Consider the following 15,713-nt stretch of genomic DNA (forward strand, 5'->3'; position numbering starts at 1 on the left):
ACCCGCAATGGTTGGGGCTATCTCGTTGTTATGATCAGTGACCTATGCACTTTTGTAAAGCTCTCTCTTGGAAGTCACTTTGGATAAAAAAAGTCTGCTAAATGAATACATGTAATTGTAAACTCCATGGAAAACACTATGCTTTGGGTTTTCACCCCACTTCTACAACTTCTACATCCTACATGCCAGTGACTGTTGCAGCACATAAATGTTTGTTAGGGAAGTTCTTTCAATTAAAGATAATTTCGAAACTTTCCTGCTTCTCATAAATGATCATTAATATACACAGATTTAATGATAGGACAAGTGTCTTATTAAATGCATAATAGTCTTTATTCTTGTGATGCAGTATCTACAATTCAATATAAACATATAGGCACACATGATTTCTATACAGGCATTGGATTAAAACTATGTACTATGAAATTCCAGAGATTTTGGCTTGGAAATAAACTGAAATTGAGTTTAATTACTTTAGCACTTGTCCTTAAGCACATCCCCAGAAAACGCACCATTTTACTGACAATGTTACACTTTCACAAACCATTTAATTTACTTAAAGAGCATATTAAATAGCTGATCCCTAGTTACTTTGGATGAGACTATTTGCATAAACTTCTCTATCTCAACTTAACAATAGTAGTCAATGGTCCACATTACCTGCTCATTGTGGGATCGCATACAATCAATACAGTTTCTCTACTCAAATAGTGCAGTAAAATAAGCTAACTATAAAGCCAGACAGCACTGTTTATTGAAACATGACCCATAATGGGCTGCTGAAAATATGTACACATACACTTCATTCTGCTCAGGTGAATAGATGTTAAATGCTTTAAAATAAAAGAGATGTACATGTTTATCTTCATGTACTGTAATAAGACATGAGGGATATATTTTCAGTATCCACCTATTTACTGTAACATGACAATCATGTGAGAATGCAAGTAAAGGCTAGCTAGAAGACTAACGTTGTTAGTGTAAATGTAGATTTCTGCTGTGAGTTTGTCTACCATGAATTAAATCCATAGTGTTGGTAAAAAATACATCATTAATGAACCCCCAAAACTTCTAACCGGAAGTGACCTCACAAACCACACCGATATGATAATATTCTTTCTCCTTACTGAACTCTCTGAAAACAGCTACCTTGCTTACAATGTACATCAAGTGCGACTGCTTTACAACCTGCAAACTTCATCTATTATCAAAGCCAGTGCCAGTGTTAGGAATCATCTGTTGTCTTGATCTTGTTATCTTTAGGGTTTATATTGCACTTTCCATTCTAGTTATTTTTGTCAAATAGGCTTAAACACTATAAATATTGAAAAAAAATATATTTCTGAACTGGCAAATATAAAGCTATTACTTAAATCAGAAAACCATACATTCTCAGAAAGCAATATAAGAGGGGTCAGATGGCTGAGCGGTTAGGGAGTCGGGCTATTAATCAGAAGGTTGTTGGTTCGGTTTCCGGCCGTGCATAATGATGTTGTGTCCTTGGGCAAGGCACTTCACCCTACTTGCCTCGGGAGAATGTCCCTGTACTTACTGTAAGTCGCTCTGGATAAGAGCGTCTGCTAAATGACTAAATGTAAATGTAAGAAGCGCGGCATAAATTCCAAGTAAATAATTTTTGCCATACATTTTCTTTTTGACGTATAATTTGAGTTTCTTAAAGATGATACATTTCCTGTGATGGATAAGGAATTTAAGAATACTTACATTATCAGTATAAATAGAAAATATAATTCTCACAAAAAATTCTAAGCTATAAAAAAAGAAAGAAAAGAAATTGACCCTTTCCTCTTTTTTTGTAAGTACTGAACTGTTTAAACAGCTTCCAAATTTAACTCTGTAACAGACCTGCTCTGATAAGTATTGCTTCTATGTAGCACAGTTCTTGGGAGTAAAAAATATATTTGGTAAGCATTCTAAAATGTGCCCTCCCATGTTGCCACTATTAAAAACAACTAATTGTCCAACTGTGTTTGCAGAGATAAACAGTCTCTAATGACATTCATGGAAACCAAGCATCTCCCAGGCTCTCTGTAGCCCTGCACTGTACGCTTCAGGGGGTTAGGTGGAGGGTGGGGGAAGGTTGTCAAGCGCTGCTTATTAGTGTTGAGACTTGAACGTTTGAAATTCTGCAGTAGGTTAAAATCCTTAAATCCATTAAAATCCTCTCGGTTGCAAGCTTGGAATAGTAATATTTAGTCAATGCACCTTTGTTTATATGAGTAGCTTAATGGTTAAACCTTCACAACATCTCTCCCATTCTACATTATGGATAATAAGATTGATTAAATCACCTGCCTTTCCGTTTCCAAGCACTCTGCATTGGGTGTAAACGTTCAGGTACTGTATGTTCTCTAGTATGAAAGAGTATCTTTTCTTGCATGGTCCGCCTTCTAGGAAGACTCAAATCTCTCTGATTCCTTCCTCTTCCCCCTTTGAGGCATCTGCTGTGCCTCCCTCACGTCCCTCAAGTCCACATCACATGACCACACACTTGCCCTTGAGCTTCTCTGCACGTTTCTGCTGCTTGTTCTTTTTACCATCGATCTGGAGGCTAACAGTCCTTCGCTTTTCCAGGTTGAGCAGTTCCTGGAACAGCTCCTTCACATTGTGGTTGGTTTTGGCCGATGTTTCCATGAAGGCACATTTCCATTTCTTGGACATGGCCTCCCCATCCAATGTTTCCACCTCTCGCGCTGATGTCTCATCACACTTGTTGCCCACCAGCATGATGGGGATGCTCTCCACATCCCCCTTGATCTGACACACCTGCTCAAAGATGGGTTTGAGCTCCTCCAATGACTGACGGCTGGTGATGGAGTAAACCAGGATGAAGGCGTGGCCCTTGGAGATGGACAGGCGCTGCATGGCTGGGAACTGGTGGCTGCCGGTGGTGTCTGTGATCTGGAGAGTGCAGATACTTTTGTCACAGCTGATCACCTGTCGATACGTATCTTCGATGGTGGGGATGTAGCTCTCGCGGAAGGTTCCCTTGACAAAGCGCAGCACCAGTGAGCTCTTTCCTACACCACCGGCACCAAACACCACCACGCGATAGTCGTTGCTTTGCTCCGGCATGATGGACTAATCAGATGGATCTGAAAGGAAAGGAACCATGCAGGACGGAAAACAAAAAGCAATCTCTAATTAGAAATAGACATTAACCTCCTTGATTAATGATGATGGTCATCGTTTAATTATTATACCAAATGTTTGGTATTAGTCATAACGTACACCATTTATTCCACTTTAAGAGCTGCTACAGTGATCTCAGATGATACCTTTAATTTTGAGTGAACAATGAAAAATTAAAGCTAGGATGTGTAATTGTCTCCAGAATTTTTTTTTTTGTTATGAAGGTCTCTTCACATCCTGATAGCATTCAATAATTTAGGTGGTCTTAATGTGAGAAAAAAAATACACACACACATATATCTTCTGTGGAAGGGACAAAGAAATGATCAACCAATTATTGCATTTAGCCCGAATTTAATGATAGGATGTTTTTCCTTCGTGTCTGTCAATCTATATTTGCACACCGTCACAGGCGTTGCTTTTCCACGCTGGGGGAAACATATGTGGGCAACGAATCGAAGGATCTGAAACCCCACGCCATGGTTGCTGTTTTTCTTTTGGACAGGTAATTACATGGTTTGATTAAAAAAAAACATATATATATTAGTGTAATTAAAAGTATTTAGATCATGTAGTTTGTGGACATCTCTCTAAAAATGCCAGGAATCTCTGTCTGTCTGCCTGCCTATGTAGCCTATCTATAGTTTGACTGGGATTTTAGGGCAGTGAGTTTCCAACAATTTTGTTGGAAACCCACTCTTGAAAGTTCATATTTTGCAGGTGTCCTTTTTATAATCCAATGGAGTGCAGTGCTGCTATTGACGTTGTTTGAATAAGCATTTCTACATTTCCCGATGTTACCGGAAACATTCACACGGCCAAGGATGAAGGAAATACAACTTGTAAGAAGTGTTTTAGAGTGGTTACTAGAGGAGGCAATATGTAGGCCTATGATATCCCATCTACGGGAGCACCACTCGTCAATATTTGCAAAATTCAAGATAACTGTGTCTTGAAATTAATATGCAACAAGTTAATAGAGTTAGCGTGTTTATCACTGGGGAAATAAACTTTGAACAATACTATTGGCATTCTACCGACTGAGGTAGATAACACGGCTAATTAACTATCTAGCATCAGCTAGTTTCATGTTAAGTTACACCAGAGCCAAAGAAAAATATTTCTCTGGGGAAGAGCAGATTAGCCTACTTCAGGTCTCTCAAATCTCACGCATTTGCAGTGAGACTCACACATTTCAACCATTTCTCACACTGAGAAGCGTAGATTTCTGCAGAGTTGATACTTGTCTCGAGTTATACAGAGTTAAAAACCAGACAATAAGAAACAATCTCACGCCAAACTTTTGATAAAACTTGAGAGCCCTGCTTCTACATTTCTGCGATTTAGTACAAAATTAGGGCCTAAATTTATCTGGTTTCACGTATATACTTGTATTTAAGACTTCCACCGTGTGTATATAAATTACATTAAAACAATATATAGGCTATGTGCTGTTCTTTTTTGTAAAAAAAAACAACAACTAAGAATTGAACTATTTAACTTGATATTACTGCTGTTCAAACAGCTTTATGTTTTTTTGTATAAAATACATTGTGTTCAACAAATATATTTTAAAGCTGTAATCGCAATACCGTGATACCGTGAAACCATGGTATTTTTTCTCAAGGTTATCATACCGTCAAAATCTGATACCGGCCCATGCCTACTCTCGACTCAGCCAACTTGAGTTGACTGAGCTGCACAAAGCTAGCTCTCGCAAGCTGAAACTATAGCGTTCCGAAAACAGGCATAAGACATGAACAATATTATTTATGTCAGTGCAATACAGAAAATCCAAGACTATTTTACTGATGAAATACTGGCTAGCTAACTAAGACAAATACTATATTTAAAGTGGATGGTTTATTTCAGTAGGTGTAGCTGGAAGATTATTAGCTACACTTGTTGCTGTGTAGATTAAAAACTAAAAAGTCTGAGTGCTCGTCTATTTTCTTTTTTTCAAAGATAGTTTCTGTCATTTTAGGTACTTGTTATTATGCTGATGTCTGTTCAAGTGCTCATTTTTCTGGTCAGTTAGTTTTTAATGAGTTATTTGACGATAGAAAAGGGGTTTAGTGTGTGCTCGCGATTGGTCCATACCGCGGCTCCACGACCCGATCACTACTGCGCAGAATCTGGCTCCAAATGACATCACCAGCGCAAGATGGCAGAACCCGTATCCGGGATATTTTGGCTTCATTTTCGTACAGTGGGAGGAAGCGGAGCTGTTGCCCCTTGATTAGGCAAAACATAATAGCTTTAATGGTAGGCCTATTATTTTCATAAGACTGAAAAATATATATATATATTTAAAATTCTAACTTTAATTAGGAGATAGGCTACAGTAGACTGACATGGGTTAGTCTAGCGATTGACACAAATTCAATTAACAGCAGACAAAATAGTGCTGCAAAGATGTTAGGAACACGCACGCCAAGCAGCGGTGCATTCCCAATACAATATATTCGACTCATTCAACACCGTTTTAGAAGAATTAGCCTGCGTCATAAAACACAGCAATCTCATTGGATCAAAGAGATTGACTAAAGCAATAATAGGAATGCCTGAACCCCACTCCGAATAGTTGACGTGAATTATAACCCAATTTAACGTACCCTATATGCTAATTGTTTATTTAAGTGATAGCCTGCAAGATGAGGTCACGAATGGTCCATGTCAGTTTAGGGCTAACATAGCATCTTGGATAGAAGATACCAGTTGTCGCGGAGGGTAAGTATAGTGCTATTCTAGGGTGGCTTTTAGATAACATTTGGCAATTATACGCGAAAAAATAGCCTACATGATTTCCATGTGCTATATTTCATTCTGTAGGCTACTGATATATGTTTCAACTGAGAGCATTGCAGGAATCGGCTTTCGACAGATGTAGCCAGGATGCAAGGCAATTAGAATGCGGGTAAAACCACTGCATTGGGAAGACAAAAGGCTAAATCATATCCTTTACATCAAGCAAATCAAGGAAATGTTTCATTCCAAAACATATTTTATCACTTTTTAAAATAGCCTACCATTGCGTTGTAAAATACCAGATAGGCCTAAATTGTAGAAAGACAATTTCTTAAGTAATGTTTTTAAAAACGAAACAATACTTACTTATTAAATGCAGCGATGAAAAGATTAACGTTTAGACTGTTGATCTCATGGTGTAGGCTATCAAAGGAATGCAATATCAGACACCGCAATTGTCCCGTCCGCATTGAGGTCTGCAATACCACTAAAAATCCATCTGTTTCTGGACTGGTAGCATATTTAAAGGCGTAGCTTGCTGGAAATAAGTGCGTCTCTGTAGGTTCGCCCTCTCATGACGTAGGATGGAACCTCGCAGCTTTGCTACTCCCGTTGCTGCCCTAATCAAATCCCAACCAGAAACCCACGCAGAAGCGTGGGGTGACCACAAGAATCCATATAACTATTTTAATGCAGTTTGCTTCAAACGTTGACTACAGCAATTAATGATTATTCAGCTTTATTTATCCTTATATCCCAATTACATATACATATATTCAAGCCAATATTTTTGTTGAATCTAAACCAAAAGTACAAATTGTCTGACACATTAATACCATAAGGTACAATCACGTATAAAAACAAAATGAGATTCACAGTCCCTCACATAATATCTTTAGAAACATGCAGTAATTGGTTACCAATATTTAATTGTGAGTTTTACCAGCAATTCATACATTGTTTATAATGTAGTGATGTGTGATTGTAGGGTTTTGTTGGAACCATGTATAGTCCAGTGAAGGAAGTTAGATCAAAGTGGAAGTGACAAAGAAGGCAAAATAAAGATCAGTAAAAAACAAAGAGTCAATGTTGAGAGGTACAATCGTGATCACATATGTTGAAGTCTACTCCTACAACTTTAATTAATCCACAGATAGTCACTTGTTGTCTCAGAAAAGGTAAAGACGAGTAGATGTGAGAATCCCTCAAGTAGATGACACTGTGTTAGTCTGTCCCCTATTGGTTATAGAAGGAACTAAACAATGGCCATGTCCACAAGACTATTTGGACATTTCTATCTTTGCACTTTTGGCAGCAAAACTCACTGGCAGCAAGAAGGAAATAACAAATATTGCAAATTTCATAAAGCAGAATCTTGAGTACTGTCAAGTTAGGGCTACTCCTAATACTACTCATTGTAGTATTAGGATTTACCCCATGACTTAGTAAAATGTAGAAACAAGTTTAGGCCACCATGGTGGCATAATTTTCTAAGGTTTCAACCTCTTGTGAAACTTTGAGGAGATGGTGCTGTGCCAGTGCTACCTCAAAATAGTTTTTTGTGCTGTGAAATGTCAAATGGTTGCATGTTACAAAACATGTTCACACTTCTCTCATGTTTTACTGAAGGCTTTATAATAGATTCATTGTACAATGTACTTTAATTCTGTACAGTATTTTTTCTCTTTCTCCTTTTCTATCTCTTACAGATTGTAAGAATATAGGCATATTTATGGGTTATTTCTAAATTTATGAGTATGAATGGTAAGGCATGGTGGGTTCAGTGGGTATTTCATGGCATGATAACAATGCATCTATCTTTAGCTTGACTTCCTGAGTTAGTAAATGTGAATTTGCATGGATGACTGGTTACACACACATGCTCAAAAACCACACAAAATCATCAGCATATGTACATGATGTGTGTTAGGGCAAATTTGAACACATTTAAAGACAAACTCTCACATGAGAACAAATTCTGTTGTATTACACACACGTTTATAATCGCAAGAGCAGTTTAATTGCAACCCGTTTTCCGTGCATAATCAAAGAACATAATGCTGACAAGAGTAAATCCTTAATAAATGTAGTCATTTGATCAAATGTATCCCTATATCATGAAGTATTGTTTTCATATTCATGAAAACATTTGCAGTCTTGGTGTATAAAACAGAATTTGCATTTGGAATTGCTATTTACATAACTTTTGCATCTTGTGTCACCGTACATGGAGCACAAAGTTAGAGAGTGAATGAACCAAAGTACCATGGTACCATGAAAGTTAATTCTTAACTAATTGCCAAAAAATAGGTAACATGGTAACTTTCATCTGAACTGAGAATGGCCTTAATTGAATCAATGTCTTCACATAGCTTTTTTACACTGGCATTATGTCCTCCGTTAAGCAAATTTGCTTTGGTCAGTGTTTAAGATGAAAAAAGGAAGTAAAGACATTTCAAAAGTCAAGGAAGTAGCCTTTAATGTTACACAAAAATGAGGAAGCCTAAAAACACTAACACTTCACATTCTACATTCTTATATGTTTGCTACATTTCAATGAGCAAAGGATACCTGTTTTGATCCCCAACAGACTTAACAGAATGTTCTCTTAAGAATGTTCTCTTAAGAGAATGTAGTTAACAAGTTGTGGCTTTACTGAATTTGGCCGTGTCTTAGTTCCTGGTTTTGCAATCAAATTTGAATTGACCTGATCACATCCTGCTCAGCCTGTGGCAGTTGAACATGGTCGACCTAGTAAAACGTCATATGCAACAGCAGAAGTGAAGCAACATTCTTTTACAAGGTAGGTTCACTATGCCAAGCAATGTATATTTTAGTGGTTTGAGTTGCTTTGAGCAGTTTTCTGGTCAACATTGGTCCTTGTTGTGATGAAGCTTGGTTTGGATACGTTTTAAAAGACTGGTAAGAGACAGTACCTTGGTACTATGCTTTCACATAAGTATATTGGTGTTTTGCTAGAACTTTGTTGAATTGTAATTACAACTGCTATTCCATTTGCAAAATCTTGAAGTATAACAAACCAACAAATGTTATACCTAGACAAGAAACAGGGAAAGTTTCTTGATTATATCCACTGCCCACTACCGTTGAAGAATACAGTATAAGAAATTATTTGATTTGTTTTTGGTGATTTAATGAAATGCTTTTAATTTGCCTTTAGTTTCTTTGATTACCACAACGTTTTTTATGCACTTGATATGTGTGCATGTTTTCATCAATCGATTCAATTGATCATGCCACATAAAATGCATGCAAGTACGTTAATCTTGGTGGTTTCTTGGTTTTGTTTGATGTTTTATACATAGAAGAGATTTATAATAATATAAACTGAATAGGAAAATAGACTAGAAAAAATGTCTCTGTGATAAAATCTGTAGTATAGTGAAATTATATTTTCAATGCTTTTATCTTCTTCAAAACCTTAAAAAATCTTTTAAATAGGTTTTCTTTTTCTTTACTGTTGTCCTATCCAATATTGTAATCTTTGATCTACCGTATCCATACATGACAGAAATTGTATCTCTTTCCAAGATAGTTTCAGTTTGAGAACAAATTGGGGCGTCAGGTGGCTGAGCGGTGAGGGAAGCGGGCTAGTAATCTGAAGGTTGCCAGTTCGATTCCCGGCCAAATTACGTTGTGTCCTTGGGCAAGGCACTTCACTTGCCTCGGGGAGAATGTCCCTGTACTTACTGTAAGTCGCTCTGGATAAGAGCGTCTGCTAAATGTAAATATAAATTGAGGTACCTTTAAATAATGTCGTTGTAGATATATTTGAGTTATTATACTGAAAGCTCCTGCCTGTTTGTATATTAGCATACAACTTTGTATGTTAGAAGCATACAAAGAAGCATGGAAGAATTATGGATTAAGACAAAACACCTTTGCAAATTTGCACAAGAGATCCAACAGAATATAGAGTTTCATTGTATCCCTGGTCAGCTAATAAGGCCCCACCCATGAAGTCTGCTTTGCATAAAGCAATGATATTTGTTGAATCATACAATGTCTTGGGTGTTTCACCATATTTATCATCATCATCATGATCTCCCCTTCCCCAGATGAGTATTAGACTCTAAGGCCCACTCAACAACAACAAGTAACAAGTACTTTAGTAACACTTTACATTACCGTGTCCTTGTTACAGTGTCATTGCATAAGTATGTACTGTGAAATAGGAAAAGTAATGTGAACAATATGTAATTAATATACTGTATAGTAATTTTGGGGAACAGACTGTAATTACACACTACATTTATTTGTGCCACCAAACATCACTCTGAGCACCATTCTGCTCTTTCATGTGGTTCTAGTAAGGCTCTCTCCAATTATTACTGTTTGAGCATTCAACAGCTAACAAATAGCCACAAGCCTAAATTCTCAGGATTCACATCCATTTTACTTCTTACTTTTAAAACTAAATAACCCAACCACAGAATACAGTGTCACAACATGCCTTCTGGTTTTTATATGTATTAGTTACTTCTCTAAAAAGCATTTGAGAGGTTTTCCAGTGTCAATGATGTTGCTGGTGGCTATCCTTGACCTAACAACATGGATTCCTCGTCAAATTACAATTAATAGGGACTTGCACTAAGGCATCACATTTTGAAACATCAATACACTGATTATATGGCAGTTACAAATTGTTCAACATACAAGGTCAAGTTAGATGACTGTTCATGTAAATAACATTGTTACTTAGGCTACATACTTTTTGAGCAACAATATTTCCTCTAGAAAGGTTTTGAAGGAAGAAATACTTTGAAACCTAAATATTCATATTCAATAAAATTCTTCAAGTGCAATATTTGTATAGAATTGTTCCACAGTACGATTATAACTTTTCTTGAAGTATTCTTTTTGATACAATTGTTGATAAGTAAAAAAGTATTCTTAGAATTTGTGATTTAAATATTCTACACACCACATACTTAACCATTCAGTTTTAGTCAGTACAGTATTATTCAGTTGCGAAGAAGTCACATGATCTAACGGATCTAACATTTTAAAGAATACAACTCAGTATAGTGCTTATGTAATATTGTCTACACAATCTATATTGTACACGTGTGGCTCATGTGTTGCTCAATACCAGCATTCTTTCCATTAGGCCTTCACCCAGTTAGTACTTGTTTGCTAAATGCAACCACATTTTTAGGTCTTTCTTAAAAAAAGCTGTACTTTTGTCTGTCTATCCTTTGAAGACTGTTTGAGTAGTCTGTCTGCAACAGGATGTCGACCTTCCAGTTTCTGCAAGTTGTTTCTTTATATAGTTTACACATACAGCAATCTTTAAAATCCACAATCTATTTTTAAAAACTGTGTAGGTTTTACACAAACCTTTGGTCAATGTAGACGTTTTTATAATATTTTGTTTCCTTTTCTTAATTTTCTCGTTTCTTATATTTTGTTTTATTTGTTTGTCACTTGGGTCTATGAAATGGAACAACAGGAAGTTTCATGGTCAACCATAAAAAGCAACCTTCCAAAAAGGACACTGTTGTGAGACAAATAGCAATGCCAATTTTGAAATAATAAGTTGGAATATTTCGATATAAACCAACAGCTTTCAAAAAATTACAATACACCAGGAAAACAAATAATATATCTCAACATTTATTAGGGGGAGTTTTTTCCTCCTTCAAAATAGGTTTAATTATAAAGCTCACAATGGAAGTTAATGACACAGTATTTTAGTGGTTAATACATTATACTCTATGTACTATATTTTGTTGTGTTTTTTAGTAGGTGAAATTAATTATGAAATTCAACTACAGGTAGGTTCAGTGATTTCATAACCATCAAGAGCAACCATCCAAAAAAGGGCATTGTTTTAATATCACAGTATTTAAGTCAGTGTCCTCTTTGTAAGGGATATCTGATTACATGCCTGAAAGATCAGATAGGGATTGTTTTAAAACATCCGATTGGGCATGTTTTACGTCAGCACCATTGACTGACAGACTTATCTGTATCTGTCCCCAGTGCTTCTCCGAGACACTTTTCTGAAAGGAATTAGCATAGACTATTCACTGCAAGTTGCCCCAGCCGATGAACAACTCATCAATTTTCTCCCGTCACCAGTTTCTTGGTTACTATTGAGAACTGGTCTGTGACGAGAATAGGTATTTTTCTTAAACAGTGCATGCTTAAGATATGCCTACATCCCTCCATGTATGTTAGTCAATACAGACATATGAACTTGAGAAAGGCAACATTTCCACAAAATCTTCTCTGAGAAATAATAGATTACTTTCAAAAAATCATGACACATACTGTAATATGGATGCTAGCCACTATGAATATACTTAAAAACTCCAACTTGAAATGGAGGACTGGGTAAACTTTAGTCTTAGTGAATGTTTCAATAACATTTAGATAGTTGAACATACTGTCATTTTTTTTTTACAAAGGAGCTCCTTAAACAGCTCATTGGTAAAAATATGGTTTCAATTATCCCACCACAAGACTAAAGTTGTTTTAAAGCACAATACCTTATGCATATCAACATATTCCTTAGTGTTGGAGCTAATATTTGAAATATAGATTTAACATAACACACACCACACTTCAATTTTATAGTTTGATTTCATGGATATGTTCTCTACATTAATATAGACCATAGCCGTGCCCATGGTATATATTTCAGACTATGATTGGTTTCCTAGTTCTTCGAGTTAAACAGACAGAATGTGCCTTCTCCTGTATATTTCCCTATTTCTAATCAAATAACAAAAATCTAATCTGAATAACCTTTCCAGTTACCATGTAGCTAGCTTAGGTAGCTAATGCTGTGTGGTGATGTAAAACGTTCCCCTGCTTTTATCTCTGGATGATCTCCTCATTCGACATGAAACCTATCCTTGACTCTTCGTCCATGGTAAAATAAAATAAAATGTTCAGTGATGAAGTGAAGTCGGTGCCAGTTCGCGGCAAACCTATTATTATTTTATATTATTGATGTATGAATATATTTACGCTGTGTTCCTCACCTCTCTTTCACCCACCATCTCTGGAGGAGGGGATCCCTCACTGAATTGCTCCTCCCAAGGATTTATTCATTTCATTTCATTCATTTTTTTCTCAAATGAGTTTTTCTGGAAGTTTTTTCTTGTCTTCCTTGAGGGTTAAGGTTGGTTGAGGGGCAGTTCTATAGACGTATGTGAAGCCCACTGTGACATTGCTTGTAAAAAGGGCTATACAAATACATTTGATTTGATTGAATTTCAATCTTAGCCATAGAGTACACAACCAGCACATAACTTCTTTGCTTCTGCACAAGCAATAACTTATAAGTGATGAGTGTGAGTATACTGTAGGTCCTTAGTCTTCTATCGCAAAACCCTTGAAGCGCACTAAACATTTAACATTCTTGTCTTTTTGATGTGTTTTTAAGGTATTCGTTTAAAGAGACACCGAGCTTCTATCAGACATTTCCAGAGCAACCAAGTTTTAGGACCTACAATGGCTGACAAAGTAAACATGTTGCCCTTCTTCTATGGCAACATCACTCGAGAGGAGTCAGAGGACTACCTCCATCAAGGTGGCATGGCTGACGGCATGTACCTGCTGAGGCAGAGTCGGAGCTACTTGGGGGGCTATGCCCTGTCTGTAGCCTACGGGCGCCAGTGCTTCCACTACACCATTGAGAGGAACCTCAACAACTCCTACGCCATCGCTGGTGGTAAAAGCCACCCAACCCCTGTGGACGTAATTGACTACCACTCTCAGGAGTCTGATGGGCTGGTGTGTCTACTGAAAAAGCCCTACAACAGGCCCAAGGGCATGCAGCCCAAGGTCGGCCCTTTTGAGGACTTAAAGGAGAAACTGATCAGGGAATACGTAAAACAGACCTGGAACCTCCAGGTTAGTCAGAGTACCATATTTGCTTTGTTGTTCCATGACCAAGACTATCTTGGAAAGTTATGTCATAAACAATATGTACGGTTAGAGAATGTTACGTAACATCTTGGATAGAAGAGTAATAAACAACTGCAGTGATCTGAATAGCAGTCCCTTGTCCCCAACATTTTGCTTAGATAGAGAGTTCTAGGTAGTGGTGTCATCAATTATATGTAACATACACTGAATGCCCACAAGGATTTCTTGTATGCCCATTTTAAAATGAGCAGTGAAAGATCAGTGGCGGATGGCATAGGGAGGTGGGGAGCTGGATAATTTAACCCTTACTCTAACCCTAAAAGACGACATGCCAGGTACTAGGAGTACAGTAGAAGACTAATCACCCCCTTCGATATAACCATCAGATCTGAGGCCATTGAAAGGAATATACTGTTAATCCTAACCATCAGTTCTAGCCCTCAGAGTTTTAAAACCGTATAGGGCCACAGTCTTCTATGTCAAGGGAAAATAATCAAGTCCATACAAATGCCTCCACTCAAGTCCATCGCAAGACCCCATCACACACATTGCAAGAGCAGCTAACACTTCTTATCCATTTAAAAACAACACAATGTGGACTGAGATGAAGGGTAGTTTGTGGTTTCCTCAGGGTGCAGCCCTGGACCAAGCCATCATCAGCCAAAGGCCTCAACTGGAGAAGCTCATTGCCACCACCGCTCACGAGAAGATGCCTTGGTTTCACGGTGCTATCACTCGTGAGGAGTCTGAGCCACGCCTACAAAGCGGCTCACGCACCAACGGGAAATTTCTGTAAGCTTTAAGCCTCATCTAGGCTTATTGTTTTTTGCATTTCTAGTTTTAAAAATATCTGAAATAATTGGAGTGGAGATTATTAAAAATGTCCCCAATAATACTAGGAAGTGGGACTTCCTAAAAATGTTGGGATTGGAAAACCACCCCCACTCTCAAAACCATGCCCCTCTCTATTTCAGTGATGGTAGTGGAAGAGGATGAATATTCTGTACACATTAACATGCATAAGAACATGGCTTTTGCTTTTTCCTTAACTTAGTTCTCATAAAAATGTGTATGCCTAAAACATGCATTCTGGAATGACATTCTACATGATAAATACTTTTCAGTTCTACTTTCTAGAGCTTGCTTTTCTGGGCCAAGACCTATGTCTATGGTAGACTAGTAAGCTACAACCAAGAGCACAAAAGCACAAAGTGGTACAGTACAGGCCAGAGACACTTCCACACAGACATGCTGCCTTTGAGCATTGGGAAGTATTTATAGAATATGAACCTTGTGCTGCAGAGCACTAACACTTGCCTAGGCTGTAGAGAGAGAGAGCACACTGTGGTTTCCGCTGTGTCAGTTTGCAGAGGACTTCCTGGAGTGACCAAAGAGCAGAAGCAGTGAAAATAAGTTTGAATGCTTTATTGTCTGTCTTGAGAATGCTCGAAAAGAAAGTTTCTTTACTCAAAAGTGTCTTTATAGAAGAAATACAATTGAGTAAAGATTTCACTTAAACAATTAACTGTTTGTGCTTATTGGAAACAAAAAGATTTTCGTTTTAAACTAGCACTAATTTAGCATAAACAAATCCTTGCCATTGACAATTTATTTAACATATTACATGTGGTTGAAAGGTTTGAAATTTTTTATGTAAAGTTAAGACACCCCCACCTATACCACCTAGATATGCTGTAGATTTCTGTCTTGATTGACAGTGGAGTAAAGTATTACTTATTTTAACTGGTGTCCTTTACATATACAATGACCTACAAACCTATTCAATGCCATTATGTATCTGTGCCTGGAGCCAACAAATGCATTACAGTACCAAAGTTGCACTCATCTGTATCTATAATACATCTCACCTTTACCTAGTAAGCAATAATGTAGCTCTAGGACACTTTCTC

General features: G+C 37.3%; 2 protein-coding genes across 6 annotated transcripts in view; one reads left to right on the plus strand and one right to left on the minus strand.

The window, feature by feature from the left end:
• Positions 1 to 284: 284 nt before the first annotated feature.
• LOC134038834 (GTP-binding protein Di-Ras2) lies at positions 285 to 6,455 on the minus strand. The gene is made up of 2 exons (XM_062484443.1): positions 6,268 to 6,455; positions 285 to 3,116 (listed from the first exon to the last, which is right to left on the minus strand). The coding sequence occupies exon 2, from the start codon at positions 3,094 to 3,096 to the stop codon at positions 2,497 to 2,499; it is 600 nt and encodes a 199-aa protein (XP_062340427.1). The 5' UTR covers positions 3,097 to 3,116; positions 6,268 to 6,455; the 3' UTR covers positions 285 to 2,496.
• The window catches only part of syk (spleen tyrosine kinase), a 56,354-nt gene continuing 45,994 nt past the window's right edge, over positions 5,354 to 15,713 (plus strand). The window contains exons 1-4 of one of the 5 annotated variants that reach the window (XM_062484427.1): positions 5,354 to 5,418; positions 5,794 to 5,883; positions 13,319 to 13,788; positions 14,435 to 14,595. In XM_062484427.1, the coding sequence (XP_062340411.1) occupies positions 13,387 to 13,788; positions 14,435 to 14,595 (563 nt within the window). In that variant the 5' untranslated portion in view covers positions 5,354 to 5,418; positions 5,794 to 5,883; positions 13,319 to 13,386. The other 4 variants (XM_062484426.1, XM_062484429.1, XM_062484430.1 and 1 more) reach the window with 4 other exon arrangements.

The sequence above is a fragment of the Osmerus eperlanus genome, chromosome 18 (assembly GCF_963692335.1).
Source record: "Osmerus eperlanus chromosome 18, fOsmEpe2.1, whole genome shotgun sequence".
In the NCBI taxonomy this organism is placed as follows: Eukaryota; Metazoa; Chordata; class Actinopteri; order Osmeriformes; family Osmeridae; genus Osmerus; species Osmerus eperlanus.